Genomic DNA, 13,053 nt, shown 5'->3' with positions numbered 1-13,053 from the left:
TCTGGGGCCATGATCGACTGCACTTGGACAGCAGCAAATTTTGAGATGAGACACGTACTTACAAGACTCGCAGTACACGGATTCCACCATGAAATTTGTGCAAATACAACATACCACGAACCGTCAAACCTTTGCAAGCGTACACTATGTGGGCAGTCTTGTGAGAGATACCATATAGTAACATGCAACAAGAGGACCAGATCAATTAGAGACTATGCAATAAATGGTTCAAATGATAATCTGTTATAATACCTGCACTGAATGTAATCTACTAAGAATTATGCAGACACTCAATACATCCTTGTAATTCACTCTCAAATGATTGTAATCTAATGTAAAACTATAATGGCTATTTTGCTGCAATAAATCATTTATAATTATTGTCAGCTGATGGCGAGTTCCCTTGTACAACCAGTTGCTACATATGAATCAGAAATGTGGACAATGACAGAAGCAAATATGAAAAATCTAAGGTAATTTGAAACAAAAACCATGCAAAAAATTTATGGATGTGAGAGCTTATACAAGGGAAAGACATCATTAAATTTATTAAATCTCAAAGAATAAGCTGGTCAGGACATATGGAGAGGATGACAGATGACAGGATGCCAAAATGAATCATGAAAGGCAGGTTGTATTCCAACGGAAGGAAGGGCTGACCAAGAGCTAGATGGCTGAACAATGTGTTGGTTGACATTACCAAGATGGGGATCTGAGGATGGAAGAGGAAAGCAGAGAACAGAGATGTAAGGGGAAAGGAAAGTTGATGAGGCCAAGCCCCATCAAGAGCTGTACTGCCAAAAAATAAGAAGGAGCTGATTGTGAGGTAGCACTCCAACAAGCTGCTGAGGGAAACCTGAACCACTTCAGAGATCACTATAGTGTGAAAATTTAATAGAATACACACACTAAGCAGAAGACAGGTCACCCTTTCACTTTGCTCACTACTACATACTGAAGAGTGTGATTGTGACACACACCTAATAATCCAAAATCTCTTACCTCACATACTCAATTATCATTGTAAGATGGTGTGTGTGTGTGTGTGTGTGTGTGTGTGTGTGTGAGAGAGAGAGAGAGAGAGAGAGAGAGAGAGAGAGAGAGACAGAGAGAGACATTGGTTTTATGTTCATGTGTTGTTTCAGTTCTGAAGGAGGATCCATCCAAAAGCTAGCAGAGTTTTTAGTTTGTTCGTGTGTGTTTCAACACTACAGCCACAATTATAAGTTCATTTCTTTCATTACTTATATTCCGAAAAGGGCCTTCCACTAATAAAAGGCACCCTTCTGTTTCCCTACATTATTCTAAAATGTTATTTTGATGTTCAGATCATCTGATCACATGAAAAGTGAAGAAAAAAAATCTGCACAATCATTGCATTTTAGTTGCATATGCAGAACTACAAATTTCAGTGGGGAACATGTAATTCACTCATTACACAAGAACAACAATTACAGCTGTATCCCTGTTTGGCCTTTATCACACTTCACTTCAAAAGCATGTATATAGTGTAAAACATCACATATGACAATGACATCTACTTTTAACCACATCACTGAAATTAGTGTGGTGGTAAGAAAAACTCTTCATGTAAATAAGACACACGAATTAGTGACATATAGATGAAACTGGTGACATTATAAATTATTTTCAGAATAAGGTCACTGTGAAAGAATGTAATACTAGTGAACAAGAGAGTCTAAAATATATCCACCTTTAACTTTATACAAAATTATTTTCCATATTATACTTAGTAAGTGAAGATTTAAAGTTTAACAAACGAGTTTTTAAATTTAGAAATATATGAAAATCATTGTCAGTGCACTGCTGTCCAGAAACAGTTTTGTTTTTATATATATATATATATATATATATATATATATATAAACACACACACACACACACACACACACACACACACACACACAGAGAGAGAGAGAGAGAGAGAGAGAGAGAGTTTATCACCATGCATTACGTGCTTACATTCTCACACAACAGGCAGCTCTTAGTGAGAATACAAATGCAAATCACAGTTACTGCATAACACTGAAAAACCTACAGTATTAGTAGAAACTGACAAGTTTTTACTGGAAACTGAGAAGAAAGTTAATTACAGGTCTAGTGGTTCATGTCACTGAGTAGAAGTCCAGAAATTCCAAGTATAATCTCAGTTTTCCTATGATTTTGGAGAAGTCTTTTGCTCTGATAATCGAAGATCTCAGAAATGATCAGTCTCCATCACAGTGTCAGTGCTTCATTAAGGGTAGTAGATATAATTAAGAAGTGTCAATTTATCTTTGTGACAGAACAGCCCCTGAAAACTGGAGAATTAGCATCTGGCAAAGACTTGGGGTGGTAGAAGGCAATGGAAACCAATGCATTACAATTACAGCATTTATGTACAGCATATGCAGTCTTCTCAATCTGCATCTCATAAGAAATAGCTTCCTTTTCCTATGCTAAATTTAGATTATATGAGATTACTGAAGGGAAATGAGAAAAAAATCTTGGTTTTCAATTAAATCACCTTAAATAATCAATGACAGACCTATTATTCTGAGAATTCCAATAAATTCATACTGAACCCATCCGTGCCACATTCAATGCTCATATCACTTAATGAATACAGGGAAATAGGAAAAATCTCATGAATTTCTTAGCTTTCTTAGGTATTCAATAATAGAAAAGACAAATGGCAGATCACTCTGCCTAAGGCAATAGGTAGAGAAAAATCCATGAAAGGAAATGGAATAATTAAAAAAAGAAAAGAAAAGAAAACAGAAGACAAGGCAAGATATCAATTTCACCACCATGATTAGATAATGTTATCAGAAATATGCAATGGCCTGAAAGGCCATTGGAACTGGTGACACCACAAATTGTGATTATAACCTAGTAACTATGAAAAGGAACTCAAAGACAAATAGAATTAAAAAATACTATACCAGAAAGTGACACAGACAAATTGAGTAATGTACTTTGAAATTCTTGAAACTTATACCCACCAGACTGAGCAAAACACTTCCCACAATTTAACCAAAAATGAAGTTTAGTATGTTAAAAATAGAAATAATTTAGGCCAGAGAATCCATTGTTGATGTACGATACATACAGACAAAAGCACATGTACATAACTGTGGGAATAAAAAATAGTGGAAACAAATCTGACAAGCAGCATAAAAAAATACAAATTTCAGAACTGATAAGAGAGAACTGTTGAGAAAGTAGAGAATACTGTCTTGTGGAGGAAGAAAAAGCTGACGTGGAAGAAATAAGAGATTCAGTTTTACAATTATACAGTCCTGGAAAATATGAAGCCAAGCATTATAGATAAAATACCTTCCAAAACAGGCACAGAGTGATACTAGACCCACATTGTTAGTCAATCTTGCAACCAAAATCTATGAAAGAGGGACACACTATTATCTTGCTACCACAGGAGGCATGAACCAATAAACATTACACCTAGTGTGTAAAAATCTAGAGATTGGCAGAATTTTTACAATAAACAAATATATATTGAAGATGTCAACAACAATTAAGACAGGTCAGTGATTTATTATCACTGCTATTTAATTTTTACGCCATAGATGCAAATAAAGGAGTGAATAAAAATTCAAACATGGATTAAAGTAACTGGTGGATTACAGCAGGAGGAGGCAAGCAGTAGATTAACTACTAAGTTGAATGTACGGACCTACTTAACAGCACTTTAAACAAGGGACACAAGAAATTAATGAAAATCAGAGGTAAGAACACCAATCATCAAAACATCATAAATTTTTTTAAAACACAGTGTTGACTAGTAATAAGTTTTCTGTGATTAAGTTTGCCTGTTATACGCACATGGGAAGTAGAAATTGAAGAGGTACTAGTGACATAATGAGTGACAAAAAATGGATCATGGCAAATCCTTCCTCAGGACATGGAACCACAAGTCAGGTTGGCTGATCATACTTTCATCAACACCCCACCCTCCTCCCCCCTCCCACTCCCAAAGTAACTATACAGCTATGTACTGCAAGCTGTGAACAGCCAGTCAAATGTTCTCTCCATGAAGCACTATTTCAAATGACCCATCGTCTGTAACCTAAAAAGATGTCCAATTTGTTCAGCCTGTTGTGATTACATGGCAAACTAATACAAATGACACCAGACTCAACAGAAGAAAACTTCATTTTTTACTAAGCATGAGAAAAGAGACCATTAACAGCAAACACAAACATTATGTATACTGGCTGTTATATCATATTAAATTGACACAGATGATAAAAAAACAAAAAAAAAAAAAAAAACAGATAGGGCATTCCAGTGGCCATACATTAGAACACAGGTACAGGGGATTTCAAAAGCTGTTTCTCATTGACATTTCTAGCACAGGACACTCTGTGTTAAATGTTAGGTGACACACTTGATACCTGGAGCAACATTAAACTGCTTGAAATCACAAGGAGGTTCACAGTGTAGCTTTGTACTGCCTACTAAAATCATACGGTTGCCTGAGACCCCCGTGTTGATTAATTCACCATCTTTCTTCTTCTTAGAGAGTTCTATGCATAGAACAAGACATCATGTAAATTGAGAATCAGATTTCATACTTACAACAACACAAAATGTATTCAACTATTGCCACATAATTGAACAATAATGCCATTTTACTCACTCATAATATTTAATCAGAAAAGCTGACTATTTTAAACCATTAGAATTAAGAATGGACATGAAAGTATTTAAAGTGTGTCACAGATACTATATTTAAAATGAGTTTAGTGTCTATCATTGCTATCAGTGGAGAGTCAACAGTCAAAAGAATTAACATAGTATAGTTAATTTCCTTCATTGAGAGATATGAGAATTATTTCAAGAAGACAAGTACAAGTCACTACTTAAATTTAAGATAAAAATTTTACAGACGTGGTTCACTCTTCCTTAAAACCATCTAGCAAGTATAATATTATTCGGAAGCCTGTGTTCCCAAAGGGCTTTAAACAGAAATGAGAAAATTAAATGACAAAACCCCATTAAACTAGAAATCTTCATTATGCCTCATCTGCCTTTACCATATACAGATATTTTAGTTTTTTCAGCCACAAAATTTTTGAGTTTTCTACAAAAGAAATCAAGTTGAACAACTAAATATCCAAATTTATTATAAGTAGGGACAGGAAAACTTCATGTAAATGATAAAATTAAAGATAACACAAAATTTGTGATTTTTAGTGACCTACGGGAAAACAGGCAGTTTTAATGAAAGGTTACTAACTTTGGCATTTTCCCTATACCTGTGTAAAAATGTCTTGAATCTAAGGGGAGCAGTTTATTAATATTGATAACTGATAATTGCTGAATGCTGCTGAATTTTGACTTTGTTTTCTCAACACTGAGAATTGTGTATAGTCATAACAGTCTATTTCCTGAGAAAAACGATGGCCTCAGTAGCTATAAATAAGAAAGCAACCATAAACTCTCTGCTTCAAAAGATCTCTGTCCTAGCAACAGTTTCAGTAGCTGACATGAAATTTCCTGACACACTTGAATCTATCATAAAAAAGTTATACAATTTTGAGAATGTAATAGGATAAATCAATTGAACTAGATATTTCCATAATAAGCAAGTGTAAATATGACAAACACTAAATATGGATGTCACTTTTCTTGTGCAAACACGGTGTCTGATAAACATTCAATGTAATTTAGGCCCTAGTCTATGCAACAAATCACAAAGACACCACAAACGTCATTCATGAAAAAGTAAAGATAATATTGCATTAATATTGATATAAATGTTCTAGACAAATTTGCAAGAGATCACTGAATGGGCGCTGTGCTGATTTATGAGTTTGTGAAACTAAGTGCCGTATTTGGCATATTACAAAAATATGTAGTTTAACTGATGCACCAAATTAAAGATCTCTCCAAACAGCATTGGTTTTTTTTTTTTTTTTTTTTTTTTTTTTTTTTTGGGGCAAAAATATCGGGAAACCCAATATTACCATATAAAACCATTACTGCATTCCACGTTAAAATTGAAGCTTCATTATTGTGGGAGAATGAATTTTTGGAGAATTTGAGAAATATGAAGGGATGAATACTTCAAGCAGAGGTGAAGAAAACACCGGTTTGCACCTTCAAATTAAGCTAGCAACTCTTATGGCCACAGATCCAAATAATCAATGTCCATCATTCTAACTTTTTGTTTCAGTCATGAGGTGATAAAGAGTTCAATTAATATTAACATGGCAAAAAGATTTCTGTGTACCTAGAACTTCATTACTTAGTGGAAAAGCAACTTTCCATACCCACAGAATACGTGGACATCAAATGTCTGTTGTTGTGCTGAAGGCAGTTTGTCTTCCATGTTTAAATTCAGACTCTGAGTGGTTGTTTTCAAACCATAGTAAAATGCTGACAGATAGGCAGCACAATATCCCAGAAGAAACCTTTAAAGTTACGACAATTCTTGATTTTGAAAAACTTTGAAGAGTGTATTGCTGCGAAGTTAACTGATTAGACTTAATACATTTAATGTAAATGATTTCTTTTTGGATAACGTAAATAAATGTGATCCATGATGTGAATAAATAAAATGTAATTAATTGGTATATTTTTGTTTTCAACATAACACAGAAGAATAATGAAATAAGAAAAAATAAGAACATAAAGTACTTCAAAAAGAAGCTGTCAGAAACTAATACCATAACTGACAAAAAAAGACAAAATCTGAAGCAAATAACATAAAAATTGGCAAAAATTAAAACCAAAATTGGCAAAAATTAAAACCAAAATTGGCAAAACCTATCACCAAAACTGACCATACAATCAAACAATTTTTTTCCTGTTCCTAATTATAAACTGTTACTGAATTCAGCCTGAACGATTTTGCTGTAACAAATATATAACACTGCCAAAATTTTATCTTTTACTCCTGTCTCGATGCACTGTCTTTGTACTTTGTGAACATGCTGTTTTGTATTGATGGAGTCAGTCATCACCAAAAGTATCAACAATATTCTCAAAGCTTTGTTTTCATCTACAGTGAAAACATGCCACAAGGGTGATTAAATGAGAACTTAAGAAAATGCCATTCAGTTACCATATGGTATGGTTTACATTTTCAGGTGCTAAAAATGTCTTAATTAATAAAAAAAATGCTAATGTTTGTATAAAATGTGGGTACGTCAAACTGCACAGTGACTTTAATATTATTGAGCCCTACACCAAAAAAATATTGCACTCTTTCAGCTGTCAAGAGTTGGCTATAATACCCCTTGAACAGCTGGAAAAAAGGAACATAATGAGCAAGACTGAATGTGGAAACAAGATACTCTGAGCTTCAGAATTTTGGGACTAAGAATAAGTGAAACTGAGGACAAGAAACATAAATGCCATAACAGTGTGAATACAAAGCATTCAACTTCTGTGTATTATTTCTTAGCAATTAATTCCCCATTTGTTAACAATAACTGATTTAATATATTTTCTACAGTTATGTTGGCAGTCACATTATGTACTGTATGATGTGCATAAAACACTGTTCAAATTATAGCTCCTGTCTCAAGTCAAGAAATCAATACGAAATAAATAAAACCTTGATCAGTAAATCTAAGCCACACTTGGAAGCATAAAAGACAATTACAGAATGAAAATGAAATTACGCAATGTAACACGCCACAAAATTCATCTGATATCAATAACAGTGCAAGCAGGTGTATGGTAGTTGGAGCTGAATCTCACAGGCATGATGTTTTAATTTATTTTTTCTTTGTTAATAATTTTATTTGCACCAAATTTTGCTGGCAATATCAACATATATTACTGAATGTAACTGCAACTTATAGCATTGTATGACACACAGTTCAGGAGATATGAGTCTATGACTATGGGCCAATGCCCAAGTGAGACCCAAGCCTGTCTCAGAATTGTAAATCTCAATCAAACAGGAATGCATGGCAGTAAGAAGAGAAAGGCAGCCTGACGAACGACTTCCAAAATCAAATACAAATTACAGAGGGTTTGTGCGTCACACATTACAGATACTATTAGGATGAAACCTCACTTTCTAGTCAATACCATTTTACATATCTTTAAGCACTTTTTAAATGTATGTCTACAATTCAACAAGCAATTTAGTCCTCCCACCACAATATCTCCCTCGTCACAAACAACAAGCAGTTAATATGATAAAATACACTGAGGCAACAAAAGTCATGGGATCCTTCCTAATAAAGTGGTGGACCAGCTTTTGCCTGGTGTATTGCAGCAACTTGATGCAGCACAGACTCAAAAAGTCGCTGGAAGCCCCTGCAGAAATACTGAGCCATGCCGCCTCTACAGTCGTCCATAATTGCGAAAGTGTAGCCAGTGGAGGATTTTGTGCATGAAATGTCCTCTAGAGAATGTCCCACAGATGTTCGAATATAAGTTGGGAAATCTGGGTGACCAAACCATTACCTCAAATTGTCCAGAACGTTCTTCAAACTAATCGCAAACAATCGTGGCCTGGTAACATGGTGCATTGTCATCCACAAAAAATACCATCACTGTCTGGGAACAAGAACTCCATGAATGGCTGCAAATGGTCTTCCAGCAGCTGAACATAACCATTTCCAGTCAATTATCGATTCAGTCGGAGTGGAAATGCCTGAGCATGCCACATAAACACAGCCCACAGCATTATGGAGCCTCTACCAGGTTGCACAGTGCCTTGTTGACAATCTGGGCCCACAGCATCATTGTGTCTGCACCTCACTCAAATTCTACCACCAGTTCTTATCAACTGAAATCAGGAATCATCTGACCAGGCCACAGTTTTCCAGTTGTCTAGGGTCCAATTGATTTGATCACAAGCCCATGAGAGGCATTGCAGATGTCATGCTGCTATCAAAGGCACTCGCATTGGTTGTCTTCTGCCATAGCTCACTAATGCCAAATTTTACTGCATAGTCCTAACTCGTTCCGATTTCTGTGGTTATTTCATGTAGTGTTGCTTAGCTGTTTGCACTGACAACTCTATGCAAAAGTCACTGCTCTCAGTCATTAAGTGAAGGCTGTCAGCCACTTCATGTCTGTGGTGAGAGGTAATGCCTGAAATTTGGTTTTCTTGGCACACTCTTCACACTGTGGATCTCAGAATATTGAATTCCCTACGGATTTCAAAAACTGAATGTCACTTGAATCTAGCTCCAACTACCAATCTGCACTCAAAGTTTGTCAATTCCCATCACGCAGCCATAAAAACATCGGAAACCCTTTTATGAATCACTTGAGTAAAAACGACAGCTCTGCCAATGCGCTGCTCCTTTATACCTCATGTATGTGATACTACCGCCATCTGTACATGCACATATCGCTATCCCATGACTTTTGTCTGCTCAGTATGTCAAGGAACAATTTCCGCATAAGAGGATAACAACTAGCAAGAGCATCACATGGAGAAAATGTATTTCTCTGAAATAAAATATTATTTTTACCATAAAGTTATCAAAATACACAGGAATGTAAGCAACTGTAAGTTATAATAAATTTAAAGGGACACTTCTTCTGGTCAGTATTCAAAGCACAGATTAATGCCTCACATACTTTGTTTAGTATTCAATAGCACATTCGAACATACCAGCACTCTCTAGTGATCTGCTCTCACGGGTGGTACGTCTCGATTCTCGAGATTCCCTGGTTATTGCAGACGAGGAAGGAGGAGAGGCTGTCGAACGTGACTCAAATTCACGCTTTCGCACAGCCACATTTGGTACACTCTTCTTGGCCGATAGGCGAGCCAATTCACTGCGGTACAAGCTGGTGCGGTCCTCCGCCAGAAGGCCTTCTTCAAACTGCCTTGCTCGTTGGTAAACAGGTTGCAGTTCAGGCTCAGGTGAAAGCCTTTGCCATTCGGCCACATTTTCCTTCTGCTGAGGTTGCACTTGTTGCATACGTTCACAGGACCTCTCACGCCTAGGTCCATCCTCTGTGGGTCTTGAAATGGATCTAAGGACACAGTGAGAGTGGGACAATTACTAACCAATGTTCTTCACTGAATAATATACAGCCATAAAATGACACTCTAGATTTCTACTTACTTATTCACTCTGGAGTGACTTCTTAAACTTATAGTAATGGTTTATATAAAAGACATAAAATACAAATAGTTAATGATGAAGGTAAAATTAAGTTTAGAAAGAGAAAAATTTGCTCCATGTAATAATACACTATTTCTTCATATGTTACGCATTTGAACATTTTCATTAATAGCGTTAACCTATGGTTGTGCACTCCATTTTAAGTTTTATTTGTTGTACTAACCAGAGCAACTATCACTGTTAGTGCCAATCAGAAGGAAATGAGAGGTAAATCTATCAATTGCTGTAATTTAGTTTGCAAATTTGTAGAAGAATATAGCCAGTCTTGCTTCTCTTAAATGTTCAATTGTTCGATTTTGTACACAGTAGAGGTAAAACTGTCATCAAATCATAGGATGGTTTGAGCACCAATGTTTTTTATTAGGCATGGTCTTATTTGATGTGGTATGCCCTTGCCTTCCTCCCATGTTTCAAATCACTAACCAGCAAGGTGTGGGTGGGGATGGGGAGAGGGGTGCTTCAGTCAAATTTTCCTCCAAACCACAGTGCAACTAAGCATCTTTTCACACACACAGATCACCATAAGAAAAGAAAGACATGGGATGTAGTGTGGGATGGATATAGATGGAGAGGGAAATAATCAGTGTTCAACACCAGCTACAAGTCGTACTGTTTATGATCAGCCAGCTTTGAGAAGCCATATAGGGCTTTGGCAGTAGCAGAGTGTATGGATTGCTGACTGCAGCAACTGAAGAGCACAGGCATTGCCGACTTTGCCATTGTATCTTGTGGAGACAACATCTAGGCACTCATCATTCTGACAACAAAAGGGTGACAGAAATGAGGCTGAAAAACGATGGTTTCAGTGTGAGGGCCTATAAAGTTACCCCGAGCCCATTGCACTCAAATGAGGAACTGCAGAGTATCTATAAACTGCATGTTGCCTTGTTTTTACTCAGATTAATGTAACAGCACTACTGAGATATTGAGTAACTCCCTGTAAAGGAAAGCCAGTCTTCTTGACCAGCCATATCAAAAAGCAGGATACACCTTTCTGGGTCAGACAGACTAAATGTAAACTTAATCAACTATTATAGAGAACATAATAAGGTCCCAGAATTATTCATCATTGACAATATTAATGTTTATATTTATGTTAAAGATGGTTTAATTTGATATTAGTAATAGTGAAATCCAATGTTGCACATGAAATACGTATGAAAAAGAAAAACTGAATGACAATGTGGCTTAAGTTTTTCTGTCAACAACTCTGACAAATGTAGTAAACAATATACTTACTTAAAACATGGTGGTTCTCAATAACATTACAAATACAGAACAATGAACAAAACTAGACAGTGGGCATACAGTCTACATTACTTTAAAGTAACTGTTCAAGCAATGAATAACTTACTACTTTTCTCTTATCATATTAGCTTCCAAAAAGACATTTAGCTCTGAAAGATGAGAACTTAAAATTTTCACTAGTGTGTTTCTTTAACATACAATCCTGTGTCTAGTCCCTGATTTGTTTACCTCCCCATCTTTCTCAGCCTTATTTAAGTTCTCTACTGCCACACAAGTGTGATCCATAAACATAATCTATAAAAATTACTTTAAGAATAAGACAAGGCATACACTAACTGTATCAGTCACCAAATAATCATACACTGTGTTGATGAATAACTAAAATCCGTTTTCAAAAATGAGGTATAACTGAATACGTAATTTCTTTTAAGTCTGTTAAAAAGACTTATCACTTATTTTCAATATGCAGTTAAACAACAGGTGATGGGAAGTGTGCAACTTACCTCTGATCTGGCTGCTGGAGATTCTGGAATGCAAATTCTGACTGAGAATTGGCAAATTCTCGTCTGCGGTCAATGGCAGGTATGTTTTCATGAATGCGTGTCAGTGTAGTCACAAAGGGTGTCTTGCCTGTTCCAGGTCTGTTTGCAGCAGGAACACTTCTCACTTGAGAATTTGCACTCTCAATGGGCACCACAGGACTGTACGGTAACTTTGCACTGAGAGAGTTATGTTGTGACCTATTTACACTCCTGTCCTCACACGGTTCGGATGACGCTCTTTCAAATGGCAGTCTGTGCTCTACCACACTACGGTTACTGCTGTCCTCACTACCACATGCCGAAGACTGCCGCTCAGCATCCACATCAGACTTAACACGACGGAGACTCTGATGCAAGGGTCTCACATGATTAACTCTTGCACCAGCTGTTCTCACTGGGGATTCCTGTCTTTCATCACTAGGTGGAGCAATTTGTGATGGTAGTGACGAAGCAGAATTAGTTGGTGGCCACACTGGACGTTGAAATTTCTGTGGTCTGGCATAGAATTCCCGAGCAATAATTGCCCTGCTTTGTGAATTTTGGGCTGCAGTCTGTGGATGATTTTGGTAACACTGATTTTGCTGCTGTTGTTGGTACTGAAGTTGCTGCTGTTGATGAATTTGTTGTTGGTGATGGAGGTGGTGTTGCTGCTGATGATTATGATGGAGCAGCTGCTGCTGCTGTTGCTGTTGTTGTTGCTGCTGCTGCTGCTGATGATGATGCTGTTGCTGATTTCTGACCACATTTTCAAGGACACTCCATGAAATGGGTTGATTAGGCCGCCTCAAAAATTCTTCTTTCTGCTCAAAGCTCTTCCGTATCCTGTCAATGATAATTGAATCATCACTGCTGCGACCCCCTGTAAGCGTAGATGTAGATCCGTACAGGCTGTCTTTACTGTCCGAAGGTGTAAGATAGTCTGTACTTGGAAGAGAGCTAGATGACTCTCTGCGACTGCCTCCTCCTCCCCCTCCCCCTCCCCCTCCGCCATCTCCACCGTCCAGGCTGCGCCGGCAACCAGGCAGCTGAAGATAGCTATCCTGACTACCGAAATGCTGACTTTCTGGAACTTGTGAGGAAGGATTCTCTGGTCCTACCCTGCTGTTTGTTGCCCTGTGGAAATAAAGTAT

General features: G+C 36.9%; 1 protein-coding gene across 1 annotated transcript in view; it reads right to left on the bottom strand.

The window, feature by feature from the left end:
* Window positions 1–13,053, bottom strand: part of LOC126176497 (uncharacterized) — a 686,449-nt gene that overhangs the window by 108,770 nt on the left and 564,626 nt on the right. Inside the window, exons 8-10 of the mRNA XM_049923651.1 lie at window positions 11,885–13,036; window positions 9,614–9,981; window positions 4,419–4,550 (exon numbers count right to left, since the gene is read on the bottom strand). Of these exons, the coding sequence (XP_049779608.1) occupies window positions 4,419–4,550; window positions 9,614–9,981; window positions 11,885–13,036 (1,652 nt within the window). The remainder of the gene's footprint in view (window positions 1–4,418; window positions 4,551–9,613; window positions 9,982–11,884; window positions 13,037–13,053) is intronic.

The sequence above is a fragment of the Schistocerca cancellata genome, chromosome 3 (assembly GCF_023864275.1).
Source record: "Schistocerca cancellata isolate TAMUIC-IGC-003103 chromosome 3, iqSchCanc2.1, whole genome shotgun sequence".
Taxonomy (NCBI): Eukaryota; Metazoa; Arthropoda; class Insecta; order Orthoptera; family Acrididae; genus Schistocerca; species Schistocerca cancellata.
The sequence above is the reverse complement of the archived record's forward strand: the minus strand, read 5'-3'. Positions and strand labels throughout refer to the sequence as shown.